The sequence below is a fragment of the Aureobasidium melanogenum genome, assembly GCF_000721775.1.
Source record: "Aureobasidium melanogenum CBS 110374 unplaced genomic scaffold scaffold_13, whole genome shotgun sequence".
NCBI lineage: Eukaryota > Fungi > Ascomycota > Dothideomycetes > Dothideales > Saccotheciaceae > Aureobasidium > Aureobasidium melanogenum.
Window position 1 is genome coordinate 410744 of NW_024470065.1, and position 14862 is coordinate 425605.

A 14862-nucleotide genomic window follows, 5' to 3' on the forward strand; every position below is an offset into this window, starting at 1 on the left:
TTGTGGGTTTTCTTTTCTTTTTTTCTTGCTTGCGAAAGGTAGTCTCGCTCGGTCGTTATTTCCGTGGCTGTTGCATACTGGTGACAGCTGCCGACTAGTACAACGTTTGTAGCATTGATGTAAGCAAAAGCCAGCACTTGGGTATCATGGGTATATGCGAATTGTCGTCCAAGTTTTCACACTCAGTGTCCACTCTGCTTTCTGAATCTCAAAAGCTCGGCGAGCATGTTGGGGTTGCAGCCGGTCTTGAGGAAGTCGTGTCTACCAAGCTCCTCAGCAGTAGCACGAGACTTGACGTCGACACATAGGCAGACGCTCAAGAAGCTCTTGAGCTCCTTGCTAAGAGCTTCGGGCTTCTTCAGACGTGGTGTGCCGTTGGTGGCAATCAGGTACAGTGCCTTCAAAGGCTCCTCGTTGAGGTAAGGAGGCTCGGACTCGATCATCTCGATAGCCATAATACCCAGAGACCAAATGTCAACCTTGCTGCCGTACTCCTTCTGCTTGACAACTTCAGGTGCCATCCAGTAAGGTGTTCCGACCATGGTGGCACGCTTGCTGCGCTGCTCGGTCAACTTGGCGCAGAAACCAAAGTCGGTGATCTTGACATTGCCTCGCGAACTAAGCAAGACGTTGTCTGATTTGATATCACGGTGAATGATGTTCTGCTGATGAAGGTGGATAAGGCCCTTGCAAGTCTGGAAATTCTTGTTAGCTTGTAGTCAGACCTTGGGCAATAATTCAACACTCACCTCGTAGCAGATTGTGGCAATTTGCGGCTCGGAAATGCTGGGGTTGTTGTCAATGACATCGGTGAGTGCACCACCCTCCATGAACTCCATGACAACCCAAAGCTCGTTGCTCTCCTCCTGAAGGAAGGCATCGAGGAAGTTGACAATGTTGGGGTGCTTGCTGTCCTTCATGACAATGATCTCGTTGACGATCAGTTCCTTGCGAGGCTGGTTGCGAAGGTCCATCTGCTTGATAGCAACTTGAGCTCTAGGACCATTCTCGCGCAATTGTTGACGGGCAGTGGCAGATGTGGCAGATTCACGGATACGAGCGACGTAGACGGAACCAGAAGCACCCTGACCAATCTTCTTCTGCTTGTTGTACGAATCCAAAGGACGCTCCTTGGACACAACTTCGCGCAACTTCTCCATAACCTGGGCATCAGTCATGCTAGACATGCGGACATCCTTTCTAGGTTCTTCCTTCTTGGGTGGAGCAGCAGTGAGGGCCATCTCAGCCTTCTTGATGGGGTCCATTGGCGCACCTGTCGGCTGCTTAGATGCGACATTGAGCGGCTTGGGCGCAGCGGGCGAGTGTTCTCTCTGTTGCGACGAGCCAGAAGGCGTGTGGACGCCAGGAGAACCTGTTTGGCCCGGCTTTCTCTGGCTGTTGGGCGACTGCTGTCTCTGGGAAGATGGACTGGGTCTGGGAATAGAAGAAGACGAGCCATTGGGAGATGGTGCTGTGGGAGCCTGGCGCTGTGCAGTCAACTGGCGGACTGGGTTGACCTTCTGGCTCGAAGGTGCAGAGGGAGCAGGTCTGGAGGGTTGGTATCTGGAAGAGGGGCTGGCATCGCGGTCGCTAGAGTAGCCGCCACCTCCAATCTCTTGCTGAGCCAAGGGCAACTTGTGCTTGGGCAGACTAGCGTTATAGTCTGCGAGCTCTTGTGCCTCTCTCCTCTGAGCATCTTCGTACGCACGCTGTTTCTCGAGCATTCTACGTCTCTCGTCTTCCTTGCGTCTGCGCTCGTCCTCGACGCGAGGGTCGTACTGAGGCGCCGTGTTAGAGCGCGAAAGTGGGGGCTGCGAACCGGCGGGCGAAACATTGCGAGTAGAGCTGTAGCTCTCCTTTCTGGTGTATGCGGCAGGAGGTTGAGGGCGGGGAGGGGCGATGCCATTTCCGTGGCCCAGCTGCTTGTTGCCATAAGCGTCGATTGGAGGCGTGGGGGTAAGACTGGGGTATTGCTTGGGGTCATCTGCTCTCTTCTGGAGCTTGCTTGTGTAGAATTCGAGGGCCTCGACGACAGCCTGGGGGTTCTTAGCCATGTCGTCCTGTGTGAGCGCTGAACTGTTAAGCAGCTTCTGCCATTCGACAGGTAGACCGACGAAACCTCCAGTAACAGGATCGAAGCCGACGTGGATGCGATGGGCGAACGAGGTAGGGTGGCTGACACCGCCCATGGTGGGACTCTTGTTGTAGATGACATCAATCCAGCCGTAGACATCGTTGTCGGTCTCGAACTTGCAGATGACCATCTTCTCATTTCCAGGTGTGCCTCGGGTCAACTCGAACGAGTAGGGAATGGTCTCAGATCTGGTGATGTTGAGAACATCCTTGAGAGGAATGGAGAAGGAAATCTTGGGAGCAGTGTCGCTCTTCTGGAAGTCGAGGGCCTTTTCTCTGAGGACGAGGAACTTCTCAGACCAGAAGACACCCTTCATGAAACCACCTTCTTCCTTGACCTTGGCCCAGCCAGACTTGACGGCTGATGATTCATTGCGAGACGAGCCAAAGTCGGTCATAGAGCGCTGAAGAGAAGTTGTGGAGCCGCCAGGGCCAGGAGATTGCAGACTCAATTGGCTCATGTTGCCGGCAACATTGTTAACGTTAGGGGTAAGAGCGAGACGAGGACGATCGGTAGGAGGGCGAGGAGCGGGACCTGGGTTCATGAAGGAGCCCTCTGAGTAAACTCTGCAGAGCGTGTATCAGCATGGCGAGTGGTGGTTTCATCTGACAATAGGACATACCCGTGTGGTTGCGACATGATGTGTGGCTGTGAGCGAGCGCTTCAGTCACAGAGTCGACCTTTTTCCCTTTGAAAAGGCGCAACACAAGGTTTGGTGACGGTTGACCAAGCCGGGGTAGATTGTTGAATGCGCAAAGTGGTCGTGGTTGTGTCGTGTAACGTCGTGGATAACCCTTGTCGAGTGGGCAGGCGCTGAATGCGGAGCTGATTCGGCTTGGTGGTGAGCCCCTTGTGCTGGCCAGTGACAATGAAAGAGCGAAGCGCAAACAACAGGACCGGGCTGCGACTGCTCTGCAAAAAGACGACGGACGACAGGAAACAATGACAGCTCTGCCTGCAGACGTTGGATAAAACGAGCGAGTTCGACGGACGGTTGGACAGTGTGTAGAAAAAGATCGAGGGGCTGCTGTTGCACTCTCTCACCTGCTTGCACTAGACGCTGCGTTTCGACCTGCCTCCGTGCACCCTAATCCAGCTCACCGCCTTCACGCCCAACCTGACACGGCGTGCATAAACATGTCACTCGTCCTGATTCAATTGGTTACTCTACATGCAAGAGAACATTTTCTTATCTGTTTCTACAGCTCCTTACAACGTGATACTCACTCCACCTTTGCTACACATGGAAGCAAAATACCTGCTCATTCTGCCATGCACTCTTCAAACAACGTCACGCGAACGGCCCCTGAACGGCAACTCTACCGCAGTGGCTTTCTAATCGCCATGCACCTCCCGCCTTATCACAGACTCACCTTCTTCTTTCTTTGAGCATATCCACTCTCATTGTCCTTGATTTGGCTGCCCATGCACTCATTTGTCTTCGTGAAACACTGGCCAAGCTCGCGATAGCAAGAATACTTCATATCAAGCGTGCATGTGAAACAACCTTTTGTACCATGCTGAAGCTTAAACTCCGCCCATCCCGCAGAGGGGTACAAGCACCTTCCATCTCGACCATAAGACAAGCGCTTTCTCACTCTTCATCTCAATCAGAAGCTGATATTGACTCGTGCTTTGTAATACATACACATTTGTGATCTTTTTTTGATTGCCCAGGAAAATCAGACCGACGAACTCGCTATGCAAAAAATAATATTTTCTGACGCTTTCCCTGCCAACGCGCAACTCCTTGATCGCTAGTATGCATGTATTCATGTGACTAACTTCTAGCATTGAGAAGAATGGAAGTCACCTTGCCCTACTGCAGAATTGGATTCTCCAACGCCTGCTGCATGTAGTTCTCATCACTCTCCGTTGGCATTGGGTGCGGCGCCCATATACTTTTGCATAAAGGTAATGTAGTCGTACTTTTCCAGGTCTCGGTCCTCTTGCAAGTCGGGTCCGTTGTGTTGAGGCATTGTCCTGACCAGATCTTCGATAAGTTCGTCAGGGATGAGTGAGTGTCTGAGATCGAGTTCGGTGACATATGGCTGTTAAGATTGATCAGTCTCGTGCTCGATATAATGTCGCATTCTGGAGTGCCTCTTACCTTGCCATCCGCAACTTCGCGGAAACTCTCAAACACCTGCTCCGCCGTATACTGATCCTCGGTGACTTCGACCATAAAGCGAATAAACTGCTCGAAGCTGACAGTGCCGCCTGGTCCGTTGCTAACCTCCAAGAAGCGTTCGTGCATCTCGTCCTCGTCATATACAAGTCCCAGACTTGCGAGCGCTGCTGAGAACTCGAGCTCCTGCAGCGAGTTGCTGCCACCACGGTCAAAGTGTCTAAAGACGGACTCAAACTCCTCCAATTGGATGGGCGTGAGATTGGTCATGCTGCGTGCCACCATCTGGTTTTCCAAGAAAGCTAATTTTTTCTGCACACTCGATTTGACCAAGCCCAATTCGTAGACGAGCTCGTCGTATGTATATGTTGTGAAATCATTTTCTTCAATGTTGGCCTCTTCGCATTGCTCGTCCAGACGACCAATAATGGTCAGATATTCATCGAGGGGTGGCACCGATTCTGAGATCTTGGTGATGTGTTCTCTCTGGTCTTCAACTTCACCTTCAAGTCCAGAGATGCTCACACTCAACGTGTGCAGAGCGAGAGCAAAGTCGTTGGCCTTGTCAGCGAAGTTCCTCCGTAACGCGTTCTTGATGTCGCGGATTGTTTCGTTGATGATTCTACTCCTCTCCTTCTCGGCCTGCATCAAGCCAGCCCAGGCCGAGTCGAGTGCAGCAAGACTGAGCTCCGGCGGGGGCTCGTATGGTCGCAAGCGGTATGTGCTGAGTTTTGTCTTGATGTTTCCAAGTAGACCAACCAGGTCACTCTTCTCTGCTACCCACTTTCTCTTTTGGTTTCGCTTGTAACCTGTGAACTCGGAGCTCTGCATCTTGGCATCGGCATAAGAGCCCTCGAAGGTGGCATCCTTCCATTGTTTTTGCTGTTCGGCGATTTGGCGTAGGAGCTCCCTCATACGGCGCTCAAAGCTGTTTTGCATCTCCCAGGCTCCTTGCATATTGGAGACGAACTTCTCAACACGTCTTCCTGCGTTCTCTACACGTTCCATGGCGGAGAAGGCGTGGAACCAGTAGGCAATATAGGTCATGAGCGAACGCTCGTCGGGCTTTGCAACATCACAAACGTCGTCGACATCGAGCAGGTCCGGGATGCCGATCTCCTTGGAAGCGATGTCAAAGGCCAATTGCATGTTTCCACGATGGTCGTTCTTGTCGAGCTTGTCATAGTCGATGAGATCGGGACGATGGATGTCAAGTAGTGCGCAGCTGGGAGATGATAGGTTAGTATTGTTTCAGAGGAGGCTTTGTGGAAAGGTGTTTCACATACAAAGCGAGACCATCGTTCCAGCTCGACGAAAAGTCTCGAACCTCGACCTCGTCGTAGCAAGCAGTTTTTCTCTGACACCACAGCAGCAATCCTTCTTTTGCGCTCAAACCCTCCTCGTTGATGTCACTGATGGTAAAGCGCAGAATGAGGGTCCAGATGAGACCGAGGATGATTTTACGATTGCCATCAACAATGTCTTCTGCGCCGATATTCGTCAACTGGATGCGCCGGCCTTTGATAAAGTCTAGGGCTTTGTTGACATTCTCGAATCGCTGGACTCGTAGTTTCGGACGGGAGGCATAGCGGCCTAGTGATTCTTGGGAGAGGATCTCGAGGAGGTGGATGAGCATGACCTACGTAGTTTTGTGAGTGAGACATGGCACATGGTTGTTGAGAAGGCAACTCACGCCATCCGAGAGGTCAGTGACCAGGTCCTTGATCTGCACATTGCGGACCTGCAGCTTGCTGTTGAGCCTGTGTCGGGATCCTCGGTCAGCTCTCTGCTCGACTCAGTTGCAGGTGTGATGGCTCTTGTGTACCATTTGCCGAAAGTCTTCTCTTGCACCTTGACCCAACTTTGTTCCAGTAGCACAGCCATGGCTGGCGCGCCCTGTGCTGATAAGCCTTTCTCTTCAACACCTGCCGGCGCTTAAGAGCTGAGTGCGACGATAGCGATGCTGTGTCGTCTAATCCAAGAGGCAGCCGTACTCCTGTTGCTGCGATAATATGTCTTGCGTTCAAGTGTATGCAAAAAAGACGAAAGTGGTGAGATGCAAGTGAGGGAAACACGAACCCCTCGTACAAGGTTAAAGGTAAATAAACGGCCTTTGGGGATTGCGGCCATGTGCTCCCGAACGCCGTAAGGCCCAATCCTTGACCTCTCCACAATTCATTGAGGGGCAGCCAGCCCAGCCAGCGCTTTGCTCCCTGATCTTGCCGGCGTGCTCATTTCTGCTTGACTATTTTAATCTTATACTTGTACCAATTCGTCTATTTCTCCATTGACACTGCCCGAATTAATTTACAGCTTACGCGTACCTCGGTATGCTCTATCTTGTTCTATAATGTTCTGCATTGTGCTTCGGTAAGGGCTTCTGGCCTCAGTTTACTGTTTGACCAAGTCCAGCTTGTTAGTCTGCACACCCTGCCTTCAGCAACAGCATCTTAATTCTTGCCTCTACAGGTCTTGCATGCTCCAAAATCATGATTGGAGAGACTGCAACTCTCTTGTAAATATTGTACGCCTGAGCTTTATGTGGTCTCATATGCCATGTGGTCGCCTGACAGTTGTGTGGTACATTTTCCAAGGATTCGTAGATCACCACATGTTGCTTCGAGCAAATGTGCGGAAAACAAATACCAGAGTACATGTCATACGAGCATTACATTCTCTACAACAAGGAACTGCAATCGTATCAAGATGAAGTTTGATTGGTATTCTGCATTTCCTATATGCATATGCCTCTTCTCCGACCACCAATCCAAGATAAAAAATCAAACACCCCCGTGCTGCTCCGCGCTCTGGGTTGGGTATCCGCTAAAAACCAGGCAAAATCATGTTCCATATGACTTTTTGTGATAGCAAAGTTCGTAGACGGCCGTGTGATCATAAAGACGTAACAAAGAAAATAAAAAAGGAAAAGACGAGACTGTAGAATCCCCTGCCCACTTATATCCAAGCTGGGTATTCTTGGAAGCCCTGGTGTTGCTCGGGCGGAGACATTGGTGGAGTTGGTAAAACTCCACCATACTTGCAATCAGTGCTAACTGTCGTCTTTGGCGAAATGGTGGGTGATTCCGAGGCTGGCGAAGGTGAGGTACGCATGGCGTGTTGGACGTGTGAAAGACGACTTGGTGTCACGGGTCTGCTAGACGCACGTCCACTTCTCACAAAGCGTCCGGCAGCCTGGAGGATGGCGCGATCCTGTGCAGAAGAAGGTCTGCGCATGGTCGGAAAAGAGCTGGACCATGTTGAGGTGGGTGAAACGGGTGGTGAGACAGGCTTCGCTGGCTGCTGCGCCGGCAAAGGTGGAAGGGCTGTTTTCGGAGGTGGTAGTGGAGGGGCAGCGAAGCCTGGAGGTACCGACATGCGAACTGCTCGTGGTTTATATACCGGATGCGTGAAGGTAATGCCGCGTTGCTTGGCATCTTCCGGGAGACAGAGGGGTGACGCGATCGACCAGCGCGCACTTCTGTCCAAGCTACGGCCACGCTTCACATTGTCGTCCAAGGAGATGGAGCGAGTGTGGGCGGGTTTTGCAAGGTTGACTGTCTCAGAACTGCTATCGAGGGTCGGGACTTTAGAAGGTGATTCCAGAATGGGGCTCAAGTCAGCACGTGAGACGGACATCTGAGGTGAGTCATGTCGAGTTTGTTCCTTGACGAAGTTCGAGCTGCCATCAAAATCGGCGAAAAGCGCCTCAACATCAGGCTGCGACTTGATGCTTGCTCGGCGCGATGGATCGCTGTTCGAGGCGCGTTGCACCGAGACGCTGGTAGTTGAGTCCCTGCGAGCTGAAGAGGCAGAGCCTTTGCGACTATTCGATCTTACCGACTCCCAGTCGAAGTCACAAGACGATTCAGCCTTCACCAGGTAGCAAAAATCGATATCGTTCTCCCATGATTCACCAGAAGTCAAGCTAGGTACATTTCCATCGACACTGAAAGAGAGGCGACTCTCGGAAGAGGTCCTAGGTACTTCGATACCGGCGCCTCCGTGTGCTTGTGCGAATGCGTTACCCACGGGAAAAGGTGTGAAAACGAGACCATTCTTCTGCCGAGCAGTTGAATTGAGAGATGGCGAGGATTTTGGAGAAGTTTGGAGATGTAAGGGGTGACAAATCCAGCATAGCCTTTGCTCGAGGAACTTTTGCTGGGCTAGGTCCGCAACCTTCCATTTCCTCAGGCACTGACTCGAGACTGGTGCCAGGAAGTTCAAAAATTTGAGGTTGACTGGATGTGCGTTCTACTGTGGGAGGTGTCGACTGCGCGCGTAGAGCCGGGTGGATCATGGTAGGCGGCTCTCTCTGCTCAGCTCCCAAAGCAGCTAACCTTTCCCGCGAAGGGAGATCTAGTCGGGAGAAACTGTGAGTCCTTGAGCTGAGCGATAAAGAGCGCGCTCTCTCGTCCACGGGAGACTCGGCACCACAAGGGGTACGAGGAGTGCTGTCGAGTTCATGGATCGATGATGTAAAGCTTGAACCGCGGTGTCTGAGTGCAAAGGACTCGGAGCGAACGGAAGAAGCGGTAGAAGGTCTTCTCTCGTTTGCGCGAAGACGATAACTACTATCGACCGGATCTGCTTTGATACCACGAAGTTCACTCTTGGGTGCTTGAAAGGCTGAAGCGGCCCAGAACTCCGAGACAAGCTCGCGGTCAGTTACGGATGCCAACTGCGGCAGCTGTTCTTGCTGTGTATGTGTGACATGCTGGAAGTTGAAAGGAGCCGAAATGTTCTTCTTCCTTAATGTTTGGTAGACTTGACGAAAGGCGTTAGTTTTCATATGTCGGAAACGACCGTGCACACGACTTACAGGCTTCTTCTGACTCATGCTCCCTGTCACCATCAGTTGATTCACGTCGCCAGCTCGATGTACGACTGTCGCTACGCAGCCATCGCATCAAAGTTTCATCCTTGGATTCCAAGCCCTTCGAAGCCTTTGACGAACGCCTGAGGGAAAAAATAGACGAGCGCCAGCTATCTGTAGGTGGCACAGCGATGGTTGTCGACTTTGAATCAATACTGAAGCGAGACTCGGGACGGAGGGAAATTTCGGATCGACCAGGTGGGACGAAAGCGGAGTCTCGAGGCGAAGAATGACCCGACGAGAAAATGTCCGCTGATGAGGCTGTAGAATTACGAGCGCCGAACAGTGACAGCCGTTTTCTGGAAGATGACGAACTGCGGTCAGAAGAGGAACTCATCAAGTTCCACGGCCTAGAGTCGACGCCAAATGTTGCTGACAGTCGTGAAGTCTTTTTGAGCGTTCGGTCGGTTGGAGTAGAAGCCATGGCATTTGCGTGTAGAGATGCGTTGTCATCGCTTTGCGAGAACCACTTTGGAGCCATCTAGTCCGGGAGAATATTCATGACCAAGGGCAGACAGAGGCTTCAGAATGGTTGTGGTAGGTAGATGAGTCCCAGCCGAGGTACTACTGGAATTGCTCGTGATGGTGGACGGCGTGACAAGACTCGATAGCGACAGACACAAAATGGGATGCACAATGGGTTGACAGGTGGTTGTTGACAAAAACGAGAGGAAGAGGAAAAGCGAAAAGAGGTAGGTAAAATGCAAGCCAATGTTGTGCCTGCAAAGCTAGGTTGCACGGCGCAAAAGTACAGCAGTGTGGAGCGTGTACGACCAGGGAACGTCAGCCGAATGATGACAGAGGATGCGTCTCCTTGGTCCATGTAGGCTAAATCTGGAGGAGGAATCAAACCTGGCCCTCGCCAGTCAAGCCACCCTCATCAATGCCCATCACGCTAGGTGTTCCTGCAGCCAGCGCCAGCGGCCGCATGGCACTATGGAGCGCTTCCCGTGCCTCGTGAGCACTGGACCGATCGCCCAACTTCCAACTTCGAGTCCACTGTCCACGCACCTCAGACGCCCCGGCCATGAGCCCTCATCTGGCCGGAGCCGTCGATGCTACCGCGGCGCTTCTGTTTACCTCGCACTATTATCAACTTAGGGACCAAGGCGAAACCCGAGAGGGGGCATTCGAGCACTGGCCTTGGGCAGTCTGCGGACTTTTCTCGAGTTCACAAAGCTGCGAAAAGCTTAAAGTTTGAAGCCACGAGTAATCGGAGCGGAGACGCGGGAAAGCGACGCCTGAGGTGGAGCTGACACTCGCATCGCCAACAACAACATGCTGGGGCTGCACAGCTGTCTAGCGCAAGAATAACACTATGCTTCCATGTCTGTAATTGAGATGCATGTAACTTATCTTGCAATCGACTCGGTTGCATCTCCGTGACGGCTGTATGTATCGCGACGGTTGCTGGCTGCTTCCGACCTGGTTGTCGGGTTGTAGAGAGAGCTAAAACGCTAGACGAGCGGTTGCTGTGTTAAGATTACGCGCACCGTTGAGAGGCTGGTGGGTCTCCGATGGTATGCATGTCTGCGGGTTTCGCGATGTTGATCCCGAGCACCTGGACATCGCGCAATCATCTCACAGACTCGAGGCCTAACTTGTTAGCCTACACTACGACGTGCTATTCCTCAACTACATTCGCTGTCAACAGTGTCACTTGTCATGACCCAGGCGCTTATACACGAATGGTCAAGACTTGATGTTTGTCAACCTGCGCAAAGCTCGGATGTTTGAACAATTGTTATGTCTCGGACGGCTCGCTGCTGCTCCCCAGATATCAAACGTCGTACATACATATGCAAAACGACAAGAAAAGATATGCAAAATTCATGTTGCGTCACGTTCGCTGCACATATGCATTGGTGTCGTGCAACTTCTTTTCGTCCGATAGGCATTTTCGAGTGTTCATCTCGCCCTGCAGGTACTTGTCAATCAATCTGGGTTGACCGACTTATGCCTACAGCATGCAGCGCACCTTTTTGAGCCCGCTGCGACATGTCGAATGTCAAAGACCCTAGACATTATCGACACTTGCAATGCAAGGAACCTGTCCTTCTGATGTTGTTTGTTTATGAGATGGAGATGGCAGGTGCATACACTTTTGAGCCCTGCATACCAGCCGCCGTCGTCAAATGTTCGTGACAGCGTCAATCCTTGCATGGAAGGTTGAATTGTGGTGTGCTCGACGCCTGTTGAGGCTTGGATAAGCACTGCATGCGGACTCCGATATCAACACTCGAAACGCTTCCCGATATCTTCGAATCTCCAAACTGCATCGGCCCGCATCCGGCTCAGGCTGGTAGGAAGGATGCAACAATTGGACAGTCAGTGACCACTTCAGCCCAGTGGCGTGGTGCCCAAAATCCGCTCTAAAAGCCCAGTGGCTCTCGAAGGATTTAATGCCCAATAGTGAGGTCTGTGGGTCATTGGATTTCACTCCAGCCTTTGTCCATGGTCCCGTGTTAGCATGAAGCTGGAGATCCCACAGATTAACAAGTGCGGTACTGCGGACAAGTTCCCCGACATAATGCTGTGCTTACTCGACGCCCTGAGCTCACAAAGTTGGCGCCAATATAACCTCAATCTAAGCAGCGAATGAAATCTCAATTATAACCGAGTTGCTGGGAATTGCTTGAGCCGCACCAAATTTGCTGACTTCTTCGTCTGAGTCGCCTGGTGCATTTGTTTCTCCGATAGCTATTTTGACAGGGGAAAATAAATGATTATTGGTTCTCCAAGTTTCGCGCGAGACCACTCGGTCTGCTGCAAGTGCTGCGCCTTCGTAAAGTTTCTGTACTTCAGTTAAGGTGAGAAAGCCGACTCCTGAACCCACTCCTGAAAAGAGGTCGTCGATCTAGCCGAAATCTACCGATCCTGGATCTGGGGGTCCACAAAGCAAACACTTGGACAAAACAAGTTCGTGCATCATACAGCAACGGGTCCATTCGCCGACGAGTCGACGACGTGCAGCAAATGAACAACCTAAAGTCCACAACGTTGAATGATGTCAAGCGATTTCAATCGCACTACTTGAACTCGAGAACATCCAGTTGTCCACTCACTGAAACTAGACAGTCCTCCACCGCCTTCCTAAGTGTCTAGTTTGTGGACCGAGCTTACGACGTACGACGTGAACGGCAGTTGACATTGGTTAAGACAGGCGACGGCGTCCATCGTTATTACCAAAAATGCTGTTTACCAGAAACAACACACCGCAGGTCCACACTGTATCAGCGAAACCGACACGTTTGCGCACAATCTCTTGAATTTTCTTCCCCAGGGCTCGCTCTGGACCCTTCCACAAAGCAAAAAACTCAATATCCATGACTCTGCAGCTTTGCGTTATCCTCGTCTGCCTATAACAAAACACTTGACTCGTCAACATTCCGATGTTCGATTGACTCCAGACGAGCCTTGAAACACACACAACCCAATCGATTCGAGTCAAAATGACTGAATACTAATCATTAAACAAATAATTTTCTGTTGTCAGACCGCACATCTCACTTCACCCCTTTTCTCATGACAAGACTCGAAACAACGAGAGTAATCATTTGTTCTCGGTTGGTCATACATTGTAAGTGGTCTCGGTTCTTGTCGGGCAGCATGAGATTCATGCTCCAGTCTTCTGCATTGCGGAAGTGGGTGTCTTATTTCCACGTCCTTCTCCTTCTACGGGCAAACCAGAACACTCAACAAAACCTCGGTAGACAACATCTTGGAAACCAGAAACATTAGCTGTCCTAATCGCGAACCTTGATCAGTACCTTGCATCGAGTCGAAGCACCAGGCATACCTGTCACTGGTTACGAAGGTTCGGCAACACAGGGCTCCTGTTGCTACGCACACCTGAGTAGCCTTCTGCATCTCCAAAAACCGAGAAAGAACCTTATGCCAGCAGAATGCGTGTACTCCTTCGCTGTCTCTTGGGAGGCCTGAGTCTCTGTTGGTGGAGCAACAGTGAGGCCGAACAAACTCTCAATTCTTGGTGAGCCAGGCAATGGTTGCGACAATCATGTCTACCCACAGTGTGTTTCTGTTTGAGCACGTATGCTGCCAAGCATGACTTCTCTTGAGATGTTGCTCAGAGCTCATGCTTAGAGCTCGTTTTTCTAGAGCCAAGCATTACACCACCAGCAGGAGCTTGCGGTGTTGCTACTATCTGTTTCGTGTAACAATGACGGAGACAAGGGGTGCCATGGCCCCACAACACCACTTCAAACAAACAATGCTTCGCTGATGTTCTGCCGCTCTGTGCTTTGTAAGTGTGCATCAACGTCTTACACGACTAAGACCTCTAGAATCACCATCTTGCTCTCGTTGTGACTCCGTGACGGTGTCTCAAGTGTTGGACAAACGTGTCGCTCCCAATCGAATTTATGGCCCTGTTTCCATACATCAAAGGCGTCTGTCTTGGCTACTACTTTGACTACTGAATCTTTCAGCGCGGATTTGGCAAGACAGAACGCCGTCACTTGCAGTTTCCTGCTCAATATTGCTTCGTAAAGCCTGTGCAGCATCTGAGACGATACCACGAGCACTAAAATATCCCGTCTGACAAGCTTCTTTCGACTCGAAAATTGACGACATGCCGGATGAATCAAAGACTTCCACAGTTCTTGATGATACTGATTTCGAATTGCAACGCATGAAGGGATATTGAGGAATTGGTTCGGAAGCAGCATCAGTTCACTTGACTGTTTTGACACTTGAATGATTTGCAGAACTCGGATGATTGCTTTCCTGGTCGGTCGTCCTTTCCGTTTGCTGCATTTAACTTATCCTTGCCACTTCTTCTTCCTCACACGAAAGCATACATAAGAAAGAGCTATGGATATGCCCGACACGTTTGAGCTTTACATTTTCCCCAGAAGGAATTCATTCCACGATGAATTGAAGTTACTGGTAGGTGACTCTCAAAAATAGCAATTTTGGTCTTAAGAGCGCCATGCATTATCATAGTCGCAAACTTCAACCTTCCACACACTGCGAGGATTGAGCCACATCCAAGAGTCTGCCCAAACAGTTTCACTGATATGGTTCGCATGCCCAGTGGATCATGTGAAAGCAATTTTGGTCTTGGCTGTCCCAAGTTTGATGTTAGTGAGACACAAACAATCTCCCCGCGTGGTAAAGACAGTCAGATTGTAGCTGCATAAATGCAGAATAATTTCTTGGAAGATGTGGTCTCCGCAGAGAGACCATCATTTAGAGCTGTCTCCGCAATGTGCATTTCGACAGTTATCTTACAGTAGACTTGTAGCTTAGGATGGGAAAGGGTTTCGACTACCTCTGATGCTCGAATCCCGAGAAACAAAAAGTTGTTGTGCTTGCGCTTTCAGAACTTCCTTCACTGGATTGACTCACTTCCATCATCTCACATCACACGCGCTCTTCGGCCTCCTCACTACTCAGTAGCTTACTCTCCTCACACGGCCTCCAATCTACCCTGCGCCCGCAGAGCTCATTTGCGCATCATTACTTCTCAAACCTTGCAGTTTCTACTGCTTTCCCACACACACAACAAGCTTACGCTTTTGTTCTCTCAAGACTCAGTCTTCAACAACAACCTTATTGCTTCGCTCAGGCGCAATCTTGACCAGCTTTCTCAACTTCACCGACACGAGCTCACATCCACGAGCGCACTTACTTCCGCTCATCAGCCGCTTACCAAACCTACTTTGGCAAATCTGAAACACTATTCTGTGGACTTTCTGAACCAGA

General features: G+C 50.8%; 3 protein-coding genes across 3 annotated transcripts; all 3 read right to left on the minus strand.

Annotated features, from left to right (window-relative positions):
* Window positions 1-182: 182 nt before the first annotated feature.
* On the minus strand, window positions 183-2678 carry M437DRAFT_76094 (serine/threonine protein kinase; the record flags this gene model as incomplete). The annotated part of the gene is made up of 2 exons (XM_041026555.1): window positions 183-695; window positions 750-2678. 2 exons carry the CDS (start codon window positions 2676-2678, stop codon window positions 183-185), a joined length of 2442 nt encoding a protein of 813 aa, XP_040878953.1.
* Window positions 2679-3999: 1321 nt separating this feature from the next.
* M437DRAFT_50441 (alpha-actinin-2) lies at window positions 4000-6146 on the minus strand (the record flags this gene model as incomplete). Its single annotated transcript, XM_041022004.1, has 5 exons — window positions 4000-4185; window positions 4245-5487; window positions 5549-5901; window positions 5956-6022; window positions 6088-6146. The coding sequence occupies 5 exons, from the start codon at window positions 6144-6146 to the stop codon at window positions 4000-4002; spliced, it is 1908 nt and encodes a 635-aa protein (XP_040878954.1).
* A 1071-nt stretch (window positions 6147-7217) lies between these two features.
* Window positions 7218-9616, minus strand: M437DRAFT_85370 (uncharacterized protein; the record flags this gene model as incomplete). Its single annotated transcript, XM_041028280.1, has 3 exons — window positions 7218-8238; window positions 8288-9026; window positions 9082-9616. 3 exons carry the CDS (start codon window positions 9614-9616, stop codon window positions 7218-7220), a joined length of 2295 nt encoding a protein of 764 aa, XP_040878955.1.
* Window positions 9617-14862: the final 5246 nt, after the last annotated feature.